Source organism: Saccostrea cucullata, unplaced genomic scaffold (assembly GCF_032062105.1).
Source record: "Saccostrea cucullata isolate Sc308-1 unplaced genomic scaffold, CSIRO_AGI_Scuc_v1 ctg1370, whole genome shotgun sequence".
Classification (NCBI taxonomy): domain Eukaryota; kingdom Metazoa; phylum Mollusca; class Bivalvia; order Ostreida; family Ostreidae; genus Saccostrea; species Saccostrea cuccullata.
Genome location: NW_026941421.1, coordinates 2,691 through 20,298, shown reverse-complemented (window position 1 = coordinate 20,298; position 17,608 = coordinate 2,691). Strand labels below are relative to the sequence as shown.

The 17,608-nt window shown below is 38.1% G+C and overlaps 3 protein-coding genes across 3 annotated transcripts; 2 read left to right on the top strand and 1 right to left on the bottom strand.

Moving 5' to 3' along the window:
• Positions 1-6,921: 6,921 nt before the first annotated feature.
• On the bottom strand, positions 6,922-8,099 carry LOC134257793 (uncharacterized). The gene is made up of 3 exons (XM_062740385.1): positions 8,094-8,099; positions 7,609-8,040; positions 6,922-7,362 (listed from the first exon to the last, which is right to left on the bottom strand). The coding sequence occupies exons 1-3, from the start codon at positions 8,097-8,099 to the stop codon at positions 6,922-6,924; spliced, it is 879 nt and encodes a 292-aa protein (XP_062596369.1).
• Positions 8,100-14,322: 6,223 nt separating this feature from the next.
• LOC134257792 (uncharacterized) lies at positions 14,323-15,969 on the top strand. The gene has a single exon (XM_062740384.1). The coding sequence runs from the start codon at positions 14,323-14,325 to the stop codon at positions 15,967-15,969; it is 1,647 nt and encodes a 548-aa protein (XP_062596368.1).
• A 25-nt stretch (positions 15,970-15,994) lies between these two features.
• On the top strand, positions 15,995-17,392 carry LOC134257791 (uncharacterized). The gene has a single exon (XM_062740383.1). It carries the CDS (start codon positions 15,995-15,997, stop codon positions 17,390-17,392), a length of 1,398 nt encoding a protein of 465 aa, XP_062596367.1.
• The last annotated feature ends 216 nt before the right edge of the window (positions 17,393-17,608 follow it).

Genomic DNA, 17,608 nt, shown 5'->3' with positions numbered 1-17,608 from the left:
TACGAGTTATCACAAGCCCAACTAAAAACAATGCATGAACAGGATCCAAAGATTTACATAATAAACAGACAGAAATAAATCACTATACCAGTCAAGCCAAAACAAAACCCACACAAGAACCACGGAAACACTTTAAGCATCAGAAATCGTTCACAAGTTGCACAAGATGTGGTAAATCTGAGCACGAAAGAGGAGAAACTTGTCCAGCTATTGGTAGACTCTGCAGAAAATGTAACAAGCGGGACCACTATGCGTGTGTGTGTAGATCGAAAGTGTCGTATACATCAAAGCACAAATTCAAGAATAAAAGCAACACATCTGTACACACCCTTCAGATGACACTTTATTTCTTGGAATGCTTACCAAAGATGTTAACAGTACGAATGCAGACTGGTTAACAAAACTACAACTTTGTGGGACAATGGTTGAATTCCAATTAGATACAGAAGCAAAGTGCAATGTGTTGAACAGAAAAACTTTCAAACAGTTAAAACTTAGTGAAGAACTCAAGAAACCAGCATTTCATTTGAAATCTTACTCAGGACATGTGATAGAACCAAGTGATGTTGCGCAACTTGAGCTGACTCACAAAGGATGCAAATACACGACTGATTTCTACATCATTGACTTGGACGCAACCATTGGAGTCCAAACGTGTAAATCATTGAATCTCGTCCATCGTGTGAATGTCATAGATTGATTGATTGATTGTATATTGTTTAACGCCGAGTCGGCAATTTTTCAGCCATATTTCGGCGGACTATTCCTATTAGGTTAATTGATCGGTAAAGTTTTTGGTTTCTCTGGCGGCCCCCAGTGAGCCTACTCTTTTTCGAACTCCAGAGAAACGATCTTTTGCGTGCCAAGGGGGTTGTCATCCTTGACACGGGGCACCATTTAACGTCCCGTCCGACGGACTTAAATAATTTTTAAAAATATGTAAACTGTTAAAAATAGTTTATAAACTGTTAATAAAATAAATTCAAATATGTACATGTGTTTCTCATTAAAATTACTTTCAAATCTTATTTAAATTTTACTATAATAATCCGTTTCTTGTAGATATTCTAAAATTTTGTAAATATGAACGTTTGTAAAAAGTTCAAACATTGTTTTTACACTTCCAAAAAGTCTACTTCGAATAGGTGTAAAATCGGAACATTCTAAAAGTATGTGATTTATAGTTATCGGACAGTCACAGGATATGCATTCTGGCTGTGACTCCCGATTCAATAAATATTCATGTGTAATTTTTGAATGTCCAATACGTATTCTTGATATAATTACTTCGTCCTGGCGTTTCAGACCGAAGTGAGGTGATTTGTTTACTCTGTTTTCAATAGCGTAAAGCTTACTTTCGTCACAAAAGTTCCAATATATTTGCCAAAGAGAATTAACATAAATTTTAACAAGATATTTCAAATCGGTGTAAGGAATTTTGAATAAAGTAATTTTATGTTGAAGTGCATTTTTGGCAGCACTGTCAGCTCTTGTGTTTCCAGGGATGCCGACATGACTCGGAATCCAACAAAAGTTTACCGTTTTACCTTGTTGCGCAAAATGATAATATTGAATTAATATATCTAAAATGTAAGGTTGATCAATATTCTTATTTTTTATAGATTGTAAGCAAGAGAGCGAGTCCGAAAAAATTGTGAATATTTTTTCGTTAGAAGATTTTATATATTCAAATGCAAGTTGAATGGCCTTTGCTTCGGCGGTAAAGATTGTTGCTTCATTTGGGAGCCGTGTAGAGAAAACACTGTCTTCCATCACAGCAGCTGATGCAACTTTATTTTTATCCTTTGAACCATCTGTATATATCTCGACTGTTGAACCATAAGAATATTTTATTTCGGCATATTTTTGTTTAAAGACAAGACAATTTGTGTCCGATTTCTTAAATTCAGTTAAAGATAAATCTACTATTGGTTTTATTAGTTTCCATGGCGGTATTTCAGAAAAATTAGAAGGTTTTATAATATCCAAAGGTAATTCAGAATCTCTGAATCTCTGAGTTTTTTAGATCTTAGACCAAGGGGTTTTACACATGATTTTCTCTTATGATACAAGTCTTCGTACTGCGGATGAAAAACACAATTATAAGCAGGATTATTAACATTTGCTTTTAATTTCAAAATATACTGCAAAGTAAGTTTAATTCTTCGTAAGTCGAGAGGTGGTTCGTTTGCCTCAACATATAGACTGTCTTTAGGAGAAGTTCGAAAAGCTCCCAAGCACAGTCGGAGGCCTTGATGGTGAATTGCATCAAGAGCTTTTACGTATGAAGTTCTTGCAGAGCCATATACAATACAGCCATAATCTAACTTGGATCTAACTAAAGAACGATATAGTTTTAAAAGAGTATCTTTATCTGCCCCCCATTTTGTATTTGCAATTACTTTAATAACATCTAAGGCCTTTGAGCATTTTTCTTTTAGCATTTTAATGTGATACAAATGAAAGTTTACTATCAAAAATCATACCTAAAAATTTTATCTCCTTAGCAACTTTTATAGGATTTCCATCTAGCAGCAAATGTGGTTCGTCATGAGCCTTCCGTTTAGAGCAGAAATGCACACAAGCGGTTTTACTTTTTGAAAACTTGAATTCATTTGTATCAGCCCAGTCTTGAATTTTATATAGGCAAGACTGTAATTTTCGCTCAATATAATTCATATTTTTAGCTTTATAACAAAGAACAAAATCATCTACATATAAACTTCCATGCATATTATTTTTCAGTACTTCAGCTAAGCTGTTAATTTTTATACTAAATAAAGTGACTGATAAAATACTCCCTTGTGGCACACCCATTTCCTGTTCGAAGCTTTCCGAATAAGTAGACCCCAAGCGGACTTTAAAATGTCTATCATTTAAAAAATTCTTGATAAAAATTGGTAAATGCCCTTTAAGGCCCATAGTGTCGAGATCTTCTAAAATGCCATGTCTCCATGTAGTATCATATGCCTTTTCTAAATCAAAAAACACAGATACAACATGCTCTTTTTTGATAAAAGCATCTCGAATATAGGTTTCCAGTCTTACCAACTGGTCAATTGTACTTCGGTTTTTTCTAAAACCACATTGTATATTAGATAGAATATTATTGGTTTCAAGAAACCATATGAGGCGTTCATTAATCATCCTTTCCATGGTTTTACATAAGCAGCTTGTTAAAGCAATTGGTCGATAATTATTTGGATCCGTATGATCCTTTCCAGGTTTTGGAATAGGAATAATTGTAGCTTGGGTCCAGGAAGGCGGAAATTGACCTCGCTCCCAAATTTTATTAAAAATTTTCAAAAGACATTCTTTACTGTTTATAGGAAGGTGTTTAATTATTTGGTAATGAATCTGATCTGGTCCTACAGCTGTATCATGAGACTTTTCTAAGGATTTTTGAAGTTCGTCAATAGTAAATGGGTGATTATAGCATTCATTGTTTTCAGATGTAAAATCTAACGTTTTATTTTCTTGAGATGTTTTATGTTTACCAAATTAAGGGTTCACATTTTTTGTGGAAGAATTTTTATGAATTGTACTAGCTATTTCATTGGATATTTGTTTTTTATCCGTTATAATTTGATTTCCAGCCTTCAGATGTTGATATTTTTCAGGACCTTTTCCTTTTATTTTCCTTATTGCGTTCCAAACCTTATTGATAGGGGTGTGTGAATTAAGGTTGGACACGAACTTTTTCCAAGATTTTCGTTTATTAAAATTTATAGTTCGACGAGCTTTTGCTCTAAATATGCGGAAATTGCTTAAATTTAGAGATGTTGGTAATCTATTAAACTGTCTTTCTGCTTTTTTGCGAGCTTTAATAGCATCATTACATTCTTCTGTAAACCATGGTTTTTTGATTCTAGTAGAATTTGTCGAGGTTTTAGGTATGCATTTATTCGCAGTATTTAATAGTATTTCAGTAAATTTTTGAATGGGATCAGGATTGTTTTCAAACTTTTCATCCGAAATATTTTGTAAACACATAATTTCAAACTGTTTCCAATCAGCCTTGTTAAGTTTCCAGTTTTGAGTAGAACTATTTTCTTCGGGTTTGTTTACTTTAATTATAATTGGGAAATGATCACTTCCACATAAATCATCATTTACTGACCAACTGAAATCCAAGAGTAAAGAAGGATCTACTAAAGTAATATCTATTGAAGAATATGAACCATTACCCGGATGCAGGTAAGTGCTAGAGCCGTCATTAAGTATACAAAGATTATGATGTGATATTGCATCTTCAAGTTTTTTCCCTTTATCTGTCATTTTATCGCTGCCCCATAATGGATTATGGGCATTAAAGTCACCCACAACCATAAATGGAGCAGGAAGTTGTTGTATTAATTTTGTAAGTTCTAAAGTTTGTAGATTATAGTTAGGAGGTACATACACAGAGCAAATTGTAATTGTTTTTTCAAGAGAAAGGCGTACAGCTACTGTGAATGTCATAGATGAGGACACCCCAGTTTTAAAGACTGTATCTGATATTTTCCCAGGAAGTGATTATGCAGATTTATTTCGAGGACAGGGTTGCCTACCAGAAACTCATTCATTCAAAATTGATTCAAGTGTACAACCTGTTGTTCACCCGCCAAGAAAAATTCCCATTTCGTTATTGGATCAAGTGCGCGCTGAACTTAAGTCTATTGAGGACTTTGGTGTGATTATTAAACTAACAGAACCGACTCCGTGGTTCAACAGCATGGTAGTGGTGAACAAAGGACAGAAGATTCGCATTTGTATTGACCCAAAGGATCTTAATAGGACCATACTAAGAGAACATTTTCCATTAAAAACAGTAGATGAAGTCATAGCCAACATGTCAAACGCCAAAGTTTTCAGTAAGCTTCATGCTGTGTCTGGCTTTTGGCAGATCAGGCTGCATGAAGAAAGCTCGAAACGTACAACTTTCAACACTTCATTTGGGCGTTTTCATTTTACAAGATTACCATTTGGTATAAAATCAGCATCTGAAGTGTTTCAATAACCTCACAAATGGTAAAAGACAGACCAGGAGCAGAGGCGATAATAGACGATATAAATGGGGTTCAACAGAACAGAAACATGATGAACGTCTCAAGAAGGTATTGGAATAGGCCAGAGAGTTCAATCTCAAACTTAGCTTGGACAAGTGTAAGATACGTTGCAAAAGTATGAAATATGTTGGACATATGTTGACAGATGAAGGCGTGAAACCGGATCCAGAGAAAATCCGTGCCGTCATAGCTATGGAAAAGCCAACCCACAAAAGTGAATTACTTACTTTTTTTTTGGATTTGTACAGTACCTCGGAAAATTTATGCCTCGGATGTCAGCACACCACTGCAGAAACTCACTGAAAACGATGCAGCTTGGAACTGGACAGCTCAGCATGAGGAGAGCTTTGAAACATTTAAAACGATTGCAACGAACGCACCTGTTTTGAGGTATGATGACCCTAGTTAGCTCTACTGGTCACAGACCAGAAGAGCTTATGCGATGGTCATGCGTCCGGCGTCCGTCCGTCTGTCTGTAAACAATTTTTCAAAACGATACTCCTCCTACAATTTTAGTCTGATTTCAATATTACTTGGCACACAAGTAGACTACATTAAGATACATAGAATAGTGCATCCGTTTTTGATTTCGATGAACGGTGTTGCCATGGTTACTAAAAATAGAATTTTCTGTGAAATTCCTTAAAAACGCTACTCCTTCTACAGTTCTGGTCTGATTTCAATATAACTTGGCACACAAGTAGACTACACTAAGATTCATAGAATAGTGCAACGGTTTTTCATTTTGATGAACGGTGTTGCCATGTTTACTAAAAATAGAATTTTCTGTGAAATTCCTTAAAAATGCTACTCCTTCTACAGTTTTGGTCTGATTTCAATATAACTTGGCACACAAGTAGACTACAATAAGATACATAGAATAGTGCATCGGTTTTTGATTTCTATGAACGGTGTTGCCATGGTAACTAAAAAATAGAATTCTCTGTGAAATTCCTTTAAAACGCTACTTCTACAGTTCTGGTCTGATTTCGATGTAACTTGGCACACAAGTAGACTACACTAAGATACATAGAATAGTGCATCGGTTTTTAATTTCGATGAACAGTGTTGCCATGGTTATTAAAAATAGATTTTTCTGTGAAATTCCTTTAAAACGCTTCTCCTTCTACAGTTCTGGTCTGATTTTACTGGATTTACTCATATTACGTCTAGTCCTTATTTTGCTCAGTCTAACGGTCAAGTAGAAAGAATGGTCCAAACAGTGAAACGCTTACTTACGAAGTCATCAGATCCATACAAGTCTTTGATGGACTACCGCAATACGCCATTAGATATAGGTCAGTCACCAGCTCAGCTATTCTTGAACAGACGTTTGAAAACCTCACTTCCTACTACTAGTAAATTGTTACGTCCATCAAACTCAAATCAAATACAGGAGAAACTACAAAAGCGACAAGTGAAATCTACGATCTACTGACAGAATAGCGGGCAATGTGCTACCAGAACTCAAGGATGGAGATCCAGTTATGATTCATGATGGCATGCTACAGTTAGTCATCACGCACCGAGGTCATACATTCTGCAGAACCCTGACAGCAAACTTTACAGAAGGAATCGGAAAATGCTCAGACCAACGCAGTCAACTCCGTTATTGAGGAATATTCCGAAGGAAAACTTTCAGCCATTTGCAAATGCTGATATAATTCCAACTCGATCAAGACCACCGGTTGAAGTCCCAAAACCCACTACTTCATCTGTCGCAAATCCTTCCAAATCTGTCGAGTCGAATTCATATGCGTGTTCCATCCCTCAGCAAACAAGATCTGGGCGCATCGTCAAAGTACCTGCCAAGTATTCTGATTGTGAAATGTGATTGTGAAATTTAATGAATTTGAGTTCTTTATGTTTTCTTTCAAGGGGCAGAATAATCCCCACATATGGGTTGAAGGTAGTATGCATAGTGGATAGCTTTTGACTGTCTAGATCCCCAAGACCATGATACATCTTTAGATAAGAGTTCATGTAATGGCTGTAGTACAATTGACAATTTTGGTAAGTAGCAATCATAATAGTTAAGCATTCCAAGGAAGGCCTGTAGTTCTTTGATGTTACTAGGTTCAGGTAAGTTCTTGATAGCTTGCACTTTGTCTTCAGTTGGCTGCCGTCCAAACTTGTTTATGCGATGCCCAAGGTATGTAACTTCATCGGCCATGAACACACATTTTTCTTTTTTAAGTCGAACTCCTGCTTTTTCCAACTTCTGTAACACTTGTTCAAGATTCTGTAAATGCTCATGTCGGGTTTTCCCAGTCACGTGTATGTCATCTAAGCGAACAGTAAAACTTGGTATGCCCTGAAGTAGAATGGCTATAGTTCTTTATAATATTTTTCTTCATTTTCAACAAGTTCTTTTATCATTCTGACTCGCATTTCATTGAAGTGTCTGTCTTCAATTCCATATACTAGTACACTCGCAGTTCTTGGAAGGCAGTTACCATCCCCATACACACTAGCTGAGTATAAAAATTATTTGGTAGTCAGCTGGCAATAGCTTAAGAGCTTTACTGTCCATGATAAGTCCATGTGATATGAATGTAACTTTAGGTAGTTTCAGAATTGGAGGAAATTCTGTTGCAAACTCTGTTACTTTGATTTGAATGTCATCAAAGGTTGTAAACGACTCCAATTTCCCCCAAGCTGATTCTACAATAGTGCCATGGACTTCTTTAATCAACCTTCCATCATGTTCATTAAAGTCAGTCACAAGGATGTTTGGTTCTGGTACAGACACTTCAGGTTCTGACTCAGAGACTTCTGCTCTTTTCACTTCTGCATTCTGTCTCCTTCTGCATTTTTTCTTTGAGACATCTAGTTCTTCTGGTTCTGACTCGGAGACTTCTGATCTCTCCACTTCTGCATTCTTTCTCCTTCTGCGTCTTCTCTTAGAGACATCTAGTTTTTCTGTCTCTGACTCGGAGACTTCTGATCTCTCCACTTCTGCATTCTTTCTCCTTCTGCGTTTTCTCGTTTCCTCTCCAAAGGTGTTTACAATTACTACCTTTTGAAGGTAAGGATTCACATAACTTTCATTTAAACAAGAAGCTGTGTAACTCTCACACCCGTTGCAAAAACAAGACAAGTTTCTGAACTTCAGTGACCCCTGCTGTACTCCATAATTCAACACCTGGTGAAATTTTTAGCGTTCCAACAACCATCTTTGCTTCCTTACCCCTTCCTCCTCCAGGTCTTTGGATTTCATTTTCTTTGACTAAAAAGAACCTTCGTTTTGTCAATAATTCATCAACTGCAAGGTATGCATTGCAGTATTCAAACATATCACTTGCATTATTGATTGTTACTTTATTCCCTACTAATGGCTCTGTCTAACAGTTTATTGACTATTCCAATCTCAGAATCACATTCTGATTTTCCATGCTCTGACCCAAAAAAGTTTCTATCACTTCTTTCAGTGAGGAAGTCAAATCAGAGAAAGGTCCCTTCGATTTATATTGAGCACTACAACCATCACTATACACGATCTTCCTTCTGAATTCAGTTTCGTTTAATTGTAAGTGATTATCGACTTTGGCTTCATAGTGATGAACTGCATGATAATCATGCAGATTATCGTCAGAGATGATAATGCTAGCATCCCTCACAATGCCACCTTTAACTCGGTAAAAGGAAACAATAGGGTGCATGGTGATTTGTTGGTTTGAATAAAATGCAGCCTTGATCTCATTTTGGTATTTAACTTCTCGATTTTTTGCAAAGTCCATTATCTGTAATACATCACCTTCTGGAATCTTGTTCTTTTAGATTTTGAAATTGCAAAGACTGCCATTGGGCTGTGAATAAGTGCTGCAGAAATGTTGTTCCAAGTGATGATTCCTTTATGTCTTCATTGACAAATTCTGTAATCAATTCAAGAACACTTCCTCTCTTTGTCTTGACAATACGCTTTAGGAATCCAGAAGCATTTCTTTCCTTTTCCCACCTATTCCAGGAAAGGGTCTTCGCGTTGGGAATGTCATGGAAAAGGTCTTGTATGGTTTTCAGGTAGTCTCCGCATTTCGGACAGCTTCCGTTTATGCACCCTGGTGCATAAAATCTATTACAGTCAGATTTTCCACAAAGCATTATTTCAAACAAGTCATTCTCATTTGTTTTTTTTACTGATTTGCTTGCTTTACTTAGGGCTAAGAGTTTGAAGCGAACATTAACACAAAATACATAACAACAGTATTCTCTATGGCTACTGGTATTCAGTTTCCGCACATTCTTTGGGCGGAGGGAAGCAAATTTTGAAAAGCCTTTAGCAGCCAAAGGATTTTCTTTTATGAATTGAGCAAAAGCAACCTTTTGTCACTTGCATAGCATATTCTGGTCCTTCCTTTGTTGCATACCTTTTCTGAGGAAGAACTCTAGAAATGTCTTCTCTTTTATAGAAGCTTCTAACATAATCTTCTTTCACATTTATTCTTCTGATTGGTTTCCCATTTCTTGCCTTCATTGATTGTTTCATCTTTCTTTTTAGAATAACTCTGCTGTTTTTAATTAGTAACTTTGCTGTTGTTAATAATGCCGATTTTTTGCCTTTTATGTGAATGAGATGATTCCTCTGACCCACTTTTGTCTTCTCTCCTATACTGTCATCTCGTCTTGCTTTCTTTACAAAGCGGTACTCGTAATCTTTGTACAAACACTTCCTCTTTCGAGAATTTATCATCAGATTTTCGACAACTTTCTCAAATTTCTGTGGTGTTAAAGGCATCATGCTTCTAACTTTGCTTGTGATATTCCACTCTGTTTTTTTGGTTAGAAATGGGGACTCTCCTATATTATTATATTCATCTTGTCTTCCAACTCCTTCTCTCTTTTCTTTCCTTTCCTTTCCCTGTGCTTTTTATCACCCACATTTTCTTTTGATAAGTCATTCGTGCTCTCTCTTCTCTTTTCTTTAATCTATTATATTCCCTTTTTTCACACAGTGCCTTTCTAGTAACTGGCTTTTCAAAATTTTCTGGTGTTTTCTTGTAGTTACTTTCTGTCTCCTTTAATTTTGAAATGTATTTCTTTTGTCTCTCTTCGCTTTTTTAGCTGTGTTTTTCTTACCTCTGTGGCATTGGGATTACCTTTATTACACTCCTTTTTCTGACTTCTTCTGTAATTTAGTGAACGAGCCCTTTGTTTTTTAAGATATTCGGCATAAGCTTGTGGATTTTCAACCTTCATTTTCCTCCTCCATAACGTACTCCTTGATACTTTCTCCTCAGCAGTAGTTATACCTACAATTACATTCTAACTAATATACAAAACCAGTGCACGACATCTGTGAGCAGATACATAAATGATACAAAGATTGGTTACTCAAGTAAATATTTAAACATGATTTATATAATTTATATCAGTTCCAGCTCATTTATGAAAACTTGTTGTACTCCAGAAATATTTTATTGAAGTGAATCACACCATAAAATATGTATAGCTAAACGTAGCGTATAATTACAAAATTGTATGTTTTCTTTCTTGCACTAAACAGATAGGTAGATACAGCAACTTTGTGCTCACCCAAATGGTAAGACAGTTGAAAATTCCATTTACTATTGAACTTAAGTCCATAATACTACAATTACCTGTCTTGGTAGGAATTACTGGTTTTCTGTCTTCCATTTTCAGGATCCTAAAAGGTGAGATGAAACTTGGATTGGGCAGGCATCTATACGTACAGCGTACCTTTAGTCTGAACCTCAACAGGAATCCCTTTGGCAAAACGCACAGACTGACAGAGACGAGGGGCATGAAAAGAGGATGCCAAGTTTTTTTATTAATACAATTAATACAAAATGTTGGTGCAGATATGTTGATTGCCTATTTCTCGGCTTTTATTGTTGCAAATGATGTATTCTGTTGTAAATATTCAACAGTGAAAAGTATGTCCATAGAAGCTTGCTTTACAAAGTTCCTTTACATGACCCACTTTTATATTCTATTATTATTATACTAACACATAAATATTGCAATGAACAATATATGTATGTAAGTTTAAAAATGCTACAGAAATTGAATAGAAAAAAGGACAGAATGTTTTAATATAGGGAAGATAGGATTCATACAGGTGACTCTCGATGACTCGAACTCCGATCTCTCGAAGTTCTCGATCTCTCGAAGTGAACCTCCGGTCCCGTTTTTTTCCTCTATATAACTAAGCAAATTTACTCCTGATCTCTCGAACTTCTATCTCTCGAAACTCTCTATCTCTCGAACCAAGACCTGGGTCCCGTTACACATATTTCATTGATTTTTACTTTATATCTCTCGAAGTTTTGATTGCGCGTGTAAACACGCCAATCAAGCGTAAAATTGATGCAGTCTGGACTTACCTGGAAGACAGTGAACGCCTAGGGCTAGCATGGAGGCGTTAATTGGGTGTTTACATAGGTGACACTACACCTGTGGGTCCTCCATGTGTTTATAAAGTTAATTGGTTATAATAGGTAAATTATAAACGAAATCACAACTTATTTGTACTTGAATCGGAGACGACAATTTTTAGAAAATAATTTAAAGACGTTCGTTTCAATAAGTTCCCATAGACTATGAACTTTTATTAGAGTCTACATAATCCCAGTATGGCAAATATTGCACAAGAAATTCATTTCTCAAGGACTTAATACCTATTAAGAAATAACTTGTGTCAGTGGTGAGAACTGCATGGTGAAGGACCAGATGTTGAAAGCCACAGAATAGCAAAACCGATAATTGCTTTTCGGGTTTCATTTAATCATGAAATAAGAACAATTAAATTTGGAGACTTTAGGAATTCGTTTTGTTAATTCGAATTACGATTATTGTTGTTGAAATCAAGTGAATTACCTGTAAAATACGATTAAAAACGTGCAATGACTTTATTTACATAAACTTCCGGTATCTATTATAGTAAAACATCGATGATCGGAACTGAAAAATCCGGATTTTATTTATTTTCTATCTCTCGAACACCTCGATCTCTCGAACTTTTCTTGTGGTCCCTTGAACTTCGAGAGATCGAAAGTCACCTGTATTTATAAACATGCATTACACCAATTAGACATTCAAACGAAATGGCCTTTCACCACTGCATTTCAGTGAGAAGTATTCTGTGGAGCTGGACTCATATAGGGCCAAGCTTCCAGAGACAAAACAGAGACAATTTATCATAAAGCAGGAGAGACTCACAGATAAAGGGGCCTAAGAGGCTACCAAGGGCTCAACATACCAATCGGGTACACTTAATACTTACATAACCAAGTATGTGTATTAATTATGATGCACTTGCATATAAACAGAAAACTCATAATCATTTGTAATAATCTATTACAGAGATTGGTCTGAGCACTGATGTGAGCATAACCAGAGGGCCTGATGCCACTGTAAAGTCCTCATTTTCTCCAGTACAGCTTAGTAAACCATTTTGTAGTCATCAATTTGGAGACAACAGGACTGAGTAAGATTTTGTTAATAATTCACAACCTCTACCAATTAAAAACAAGAGGCCCAGGCGCCACATCGCTCACCTGAGCAATTTTCTAGGAAAAAGCACATATCAGATCCGAACTGAAAGTTTACTGAGTTGGGGGGGGGGGGGGGGAGGAGAGGGCTTGAATTTTAACCTCATAGGGGGTCATGGTTTGAACAAACATGAATCTACACTACCTGAGGATGATTCCATAAAAATATCACAAAGCATTGATTTGAAGTTGTTGAAAAGATTTTCAAAGGTTTCCCTATATATTCCTATGTAAAACTTTGATCGTTCATTTTGGCCCCACACTACCTCCCGGGGTCATGATTTGAACAAACTTGAATTTACGCTACCTGAGGATGATTCCACATGAGTTTCATCTTTCCTGGCCTAGTGGTTCTGGAGAAGAAGATTTTTAAAGATTTTTCCTATATATTCCTATGTAAAACTTCGGTCGGCCATTTTGGCCCCACCCTTGCCCTGGGGGTCATGATTTGATCAAACTTGAATCTACACTACCTGAGGATGATTCCACATGAGTTTCATCTTTCCTGGCCCAGTGGTTCTGGAGAAGAAGATTTTTAAAGTTTTTTTCTTATAAACAATGTAAAACTTGGGTCGGCCATTTTGGCCCCACCCTTGCCCCGGGGGTCATGATTTGAAAAAAACTTGAATCTTCACTACCTGAGGATTATTCCACATGAGTTTCATCTTTCCTGGCCTTATGGTTCTGGAGAAGAAGCTTTTTAAAGATTTTTCCTATATATTCCTATGTAAAACTTGGGTCGGCCATTTTGGCCCCACCCTTGCCCCGGGGGTCATGATTTGAACAAACTTCACGCAAGAGACACATGTGACCGACGTCACTCGTTTCCTACTAAGAAAGGATCTGCTGTTCTCTAGACTAACAAATTTCAATGATAGGCCCGAATCCTATAGTGCATGGAAACACAGTTTTTTGAGTGGAACAAGTGAACTACAAATCTTGGACTCAGAGCAGATGGATCTTCTCATCAAATACTTGGGGCCCGAGTCAAAAAAGCATGCTGTCAGCATCAAAACATCCAACATCTACAACATCTCCAGAGGATTGAAAAGACTTTGGGAAAGACTGGATGAACGCTACGGTGCACCAGAACATGTTGAGGCTTCAATAAGAGCAAAACTTGACAACTTTCCCAAACTAAGTAACAAAGATTATCAAAAACTCTACGAACTGTCAGACATTCTTATGGAGATGGAATTCTTAAAGGAAGACCCCAAATACAATGCTCTGTTAGCATATCTTGACTCATCATCAGGGATTAAGACTATTATATCCAAACTACCGTACGGCTTATAAGAGAAATGGACCAATAGAGCTGTAAAGTATAAGAAAGAACACAGTGTTATATTTCCCCCATTTCAAGTGTTCATGGAATTCATAAAGGAAGTAAGCAAGGTGAAAATGACCCAGGATTCAACTATGAGCCAGACACAAACAGCACCAAGAAATTTGCTGCTCCAAAACTACTTAGTTACGCAAGAAACAAGGTCAATGTGAACAAGACAGGTGTTGACGTAACTACTCCACTTGAACGTTGTATCATCCACAAGACCAAACATACTCTAGATGACTGTAGATGATTCCGGTCCAAGTCAATAGAGGAAAGGAAGAGACTCTTGAAAGAAAACAACATATGCTTCAGATGTTGTGCTTCTAACGCTCACAAAAGTCGCGAATGCAATGCTGTTATCTACTGCAAAGAATGTGGGAGCAAGAACCATACAACTGCCCTGCATCTTACCAGAAATGACAAAGTGGTTTCCATGGATTCTCATGCAACTCGTCAAGCGAATGGCGGGGAGGAAACCAACCGCATTCCTATTTCATCATTGAAGGACAACGGCGGGGAGTCAAGAGGTAAAGTGTCCAACAGTGTGTCAGAGGTCAACTCAAGCTGCACAGAGATATGCAGAGAACCTTACAGTGGAAAGTCGTGTGCCAAGATCTTGCCCGTTCATGTGTTTCATCGTGACAATCCACTCAAGTCAGTAAAGATGTACGCAGTGATTGATGATCAGAGCAACCGCTCATTAGCTTCTCCAGAATTCTTTGAGTTGTTTGGTGTGAAAGATAAACCCCAAAACTATACCATATCGACCTGCTCGGGCAAAGTTGTCACTTCTGGAAGAAGAGGAAAGGGGTTCATTGTGAAATCGATAGAAGGTGATGTAGACTTTGAACTACCAACCCTGATCGAGTGCAACCATATACCAAACAATCGCCATGAAATACCCACTCCTGAGGTCACTTTCCATCATGAACATTTTACAGAAATTGCTGGGTACCTTCAACCACTTGATGCAGAATGTCACATACTTTTGCTGATTGGACGTGATTTAATCGAAGCCCATCATGTTCTACATCAAATCTTTGGTCCACCCAAAGCTCCGTATGCACAACAACTCAAACTTGGCTGGGTTGTTATTGGAGAAACTTGTCTCAACATGCAGCATACCTCGCATGATCTAAGCGTGAAGAAAACTTACCTTCTACCAACTGGTCAGCCTTCGACTTTGAAGCCATGCAGCAACAAGTTTGAGGTACGAGAACTAGTGAGTCAGTCTTTGTCTGATGAGTCACAGCTATTTATCAGGACAAAGGATGATGACGAACAAGGCATGTCAATAGAAGATAAAATGTTCTTACAACAGATGGACAGTGAATTTATCAGAGACTCCTCAGGAAGTTGGGTGGCCCCACTGCCATTTCGGGAGAATCGACAACGATTACCGAACAACAAGGAACAAGCTGTTCAACGTGCAAAACTCCTTGATGTAAGCCTAAAGAAGAACCCTGTGAAAAAAGAACACTTTCTTACATTCATGGCTAAGATTCTGGACAATCATCATGCAGAAGTTGCCCCAGAGTTACGTGATGGAGAAGAATGTTGGTTTCTACCCCTATTTGGTGTTTACCATCCCAAAAAACCCGATCAAATCAGGGGTGTGTTCGATTCATCAGCGATATTTAAAGGGGTCTCCTTAAATGAAGTTCTTCTCTCCGGACCAGATTTATCAAACAGCTTACTTGGCATTCTTCTAAGATTTCGCAGGGAAATGGTTGCTGTGACTGCCGATGTGCAACACATGTTTCACTGTTTCTTAGTAAGGGAAGACCATCGTAACTTCCTCAGGTTTTTGTGGCACAAGGATAATGACCTTGACAAAGAAATCATTGAGTATAGGATGAGGGTACACGTCTTTGGTAACCGACCCTCACCTGCCGTCGCAACACTCGGACTTAGAAAGGCAGCTGAAGCAGCAGAACCGAGCTATGGAGATCATGTTACCAACTTTGTAAAAAATGATTTTTACGTTGACGATGGGTTGACTTCCTGTCCAACCAGTGCAGAAGCTGTTCGCATTCTCAAGGATACTCAGAGCGCCTTGAAGGAATCTCCGGCTCCATAAATTTGCCTCCGACAGTCCAGAAGTTATGTCAGCCTTTGCAGCTGAGGACCTAGCAACAAATCTGAAGGACTTGGATCTGCAAGCGGAAGATATGCCTCTACAGCGAAGCCTCGGTTTGGGCTGGGATGTCAACAGTGACACCTTTGTCTTTCAACTGTCGAAGGACCACAAACCTGCCACACGAAGAGGTTTACTTTCAACCGTCAACGGGATTTATGACCCTCTAGGCTTCTTAGCACCAGTGACTATTTATGGTAAACTCTTACTCAGGAAACTTATACTTCAAACTCAAGACTGGGATGAACCTCTCTCTGAGGAACTAACATCTCTTTGGAATTCCTGGAAGGATTCTTTAGATGCACTTGAGGACCTACATATCCAACGGACATATGTGACCAATCTCAGCAAAGTTATGAGAAAAGAGCTTCATGTGTACAGCGACGCATCTGAAAAGGCCATAGCAGCTGTCATTCATTTGCGCACCACAGATAGTGACGGACAGTCCAAAGTTGGATTTGTGTTGGGCAAGGCCAAAGTCGCACCCATGAGTGGACACACTATCCCACGACTGGAATTGTGTGCATCGGTGTTAGCACTTGAGATTGCACAGTGTGTTCTGAATCACCTTGACATACAAATAGACTCTGTGAAGTATTACACTGATAGCAAAGTAGTCCTGGGCTACATCTGTAATGAGTCTAGGAGATTTTACATCTATGTTGGCAACAGAGTGGACCGCATAAGAAAGTTTACAACTCCAAGCCAATGGAACTACTTGTCTACTGATCGGAACCCTGCAGATCTAGCAACGAGATGTCTACCTGCACATGAGCTTCAAGATAGCGCTTGGTTGCAAGGACCAAAACAACTTCATGTCATTAAACGTGAGGAACAGAATGAGAATGGACATCCGCTCATTGAGCCAGATGAAGATAAAGAGATTCGCCCTATAGTTTCATCCATGAAAACCTGCACCGCAGACAATGATGGTGAACAACCTTGCACTCCAATGACTCAACGATTCCAGCGATTCTCTGATTGGAGAAGACTTGTGGTAGCCATGAACTTTCTCAGACACATGCTTTTCAAGTTTAAAGGCAAAGACATTGATCTTAACACTGTGACCGAAAGGTACCAGGACACAGAGCATTTTGTGATTCGAATAGTGCAGTCTGAGATGTACTGTGAGGAGATTGACTGCATACGACGAGATGAGCCTCTACCGAGACGAAGCCCAATAGCCAACCTTAATCCATTCTTAGATGATCAGGGCTTTCTACGCGTAGGAGGTCGAATAGTCAACTCAAAATTGACCTTGCAAGAGAAGAGACCATTGATTATTCCTGGACGCCATCATATAGCAACCCTATTGGTTCGACACTATCATGAAAATGTCAAGCACCAAGGGCGTCATTTCACCTAAGGAGCTATCAGGGCAGCTGGACTTTGGATAACAGGCGCCAAACGACTTGTTTCCTCGATTATCCATAAATGTATCACATGCAGAAAACTCAGGGGGAAGACACAGTATCAGATCATGGCAGACCTACCTGCAGACCGCCTTGACCCAGGGCCACCTTTCACAAATGTAGGTGTAGATGCATTTGGACCTTGGGCTATAGTCTCACGTAAGACCCGA

Excerpts from the sequence above, each read along its gene's own strand:
- LOC134257793 (XM_062740385.1), bottom strand. Across the intron at positions 7,363-7,608 it reads CAATTCTGAAACTACCTAAA|GGCATACCAAGTTTTACTGT; the intron begins GTTACATTCATA and ends ATTCTACTTCAG.
- LOC134257792 (XM_062740384.1), top strand. The coding sequence starts at position 14,323 with ATGGATTCTCATGCAACTCGTCAAGCGAATGGCGGGGAGGAAACCAAC.
- LOC134257791 (XM_062740383.1), top strand. The coding sequence starts at position 15,995 with ATGTCAGCCTTTGCAGCTGAGGACCTAGCAACAAATCTGAAGGACTTG.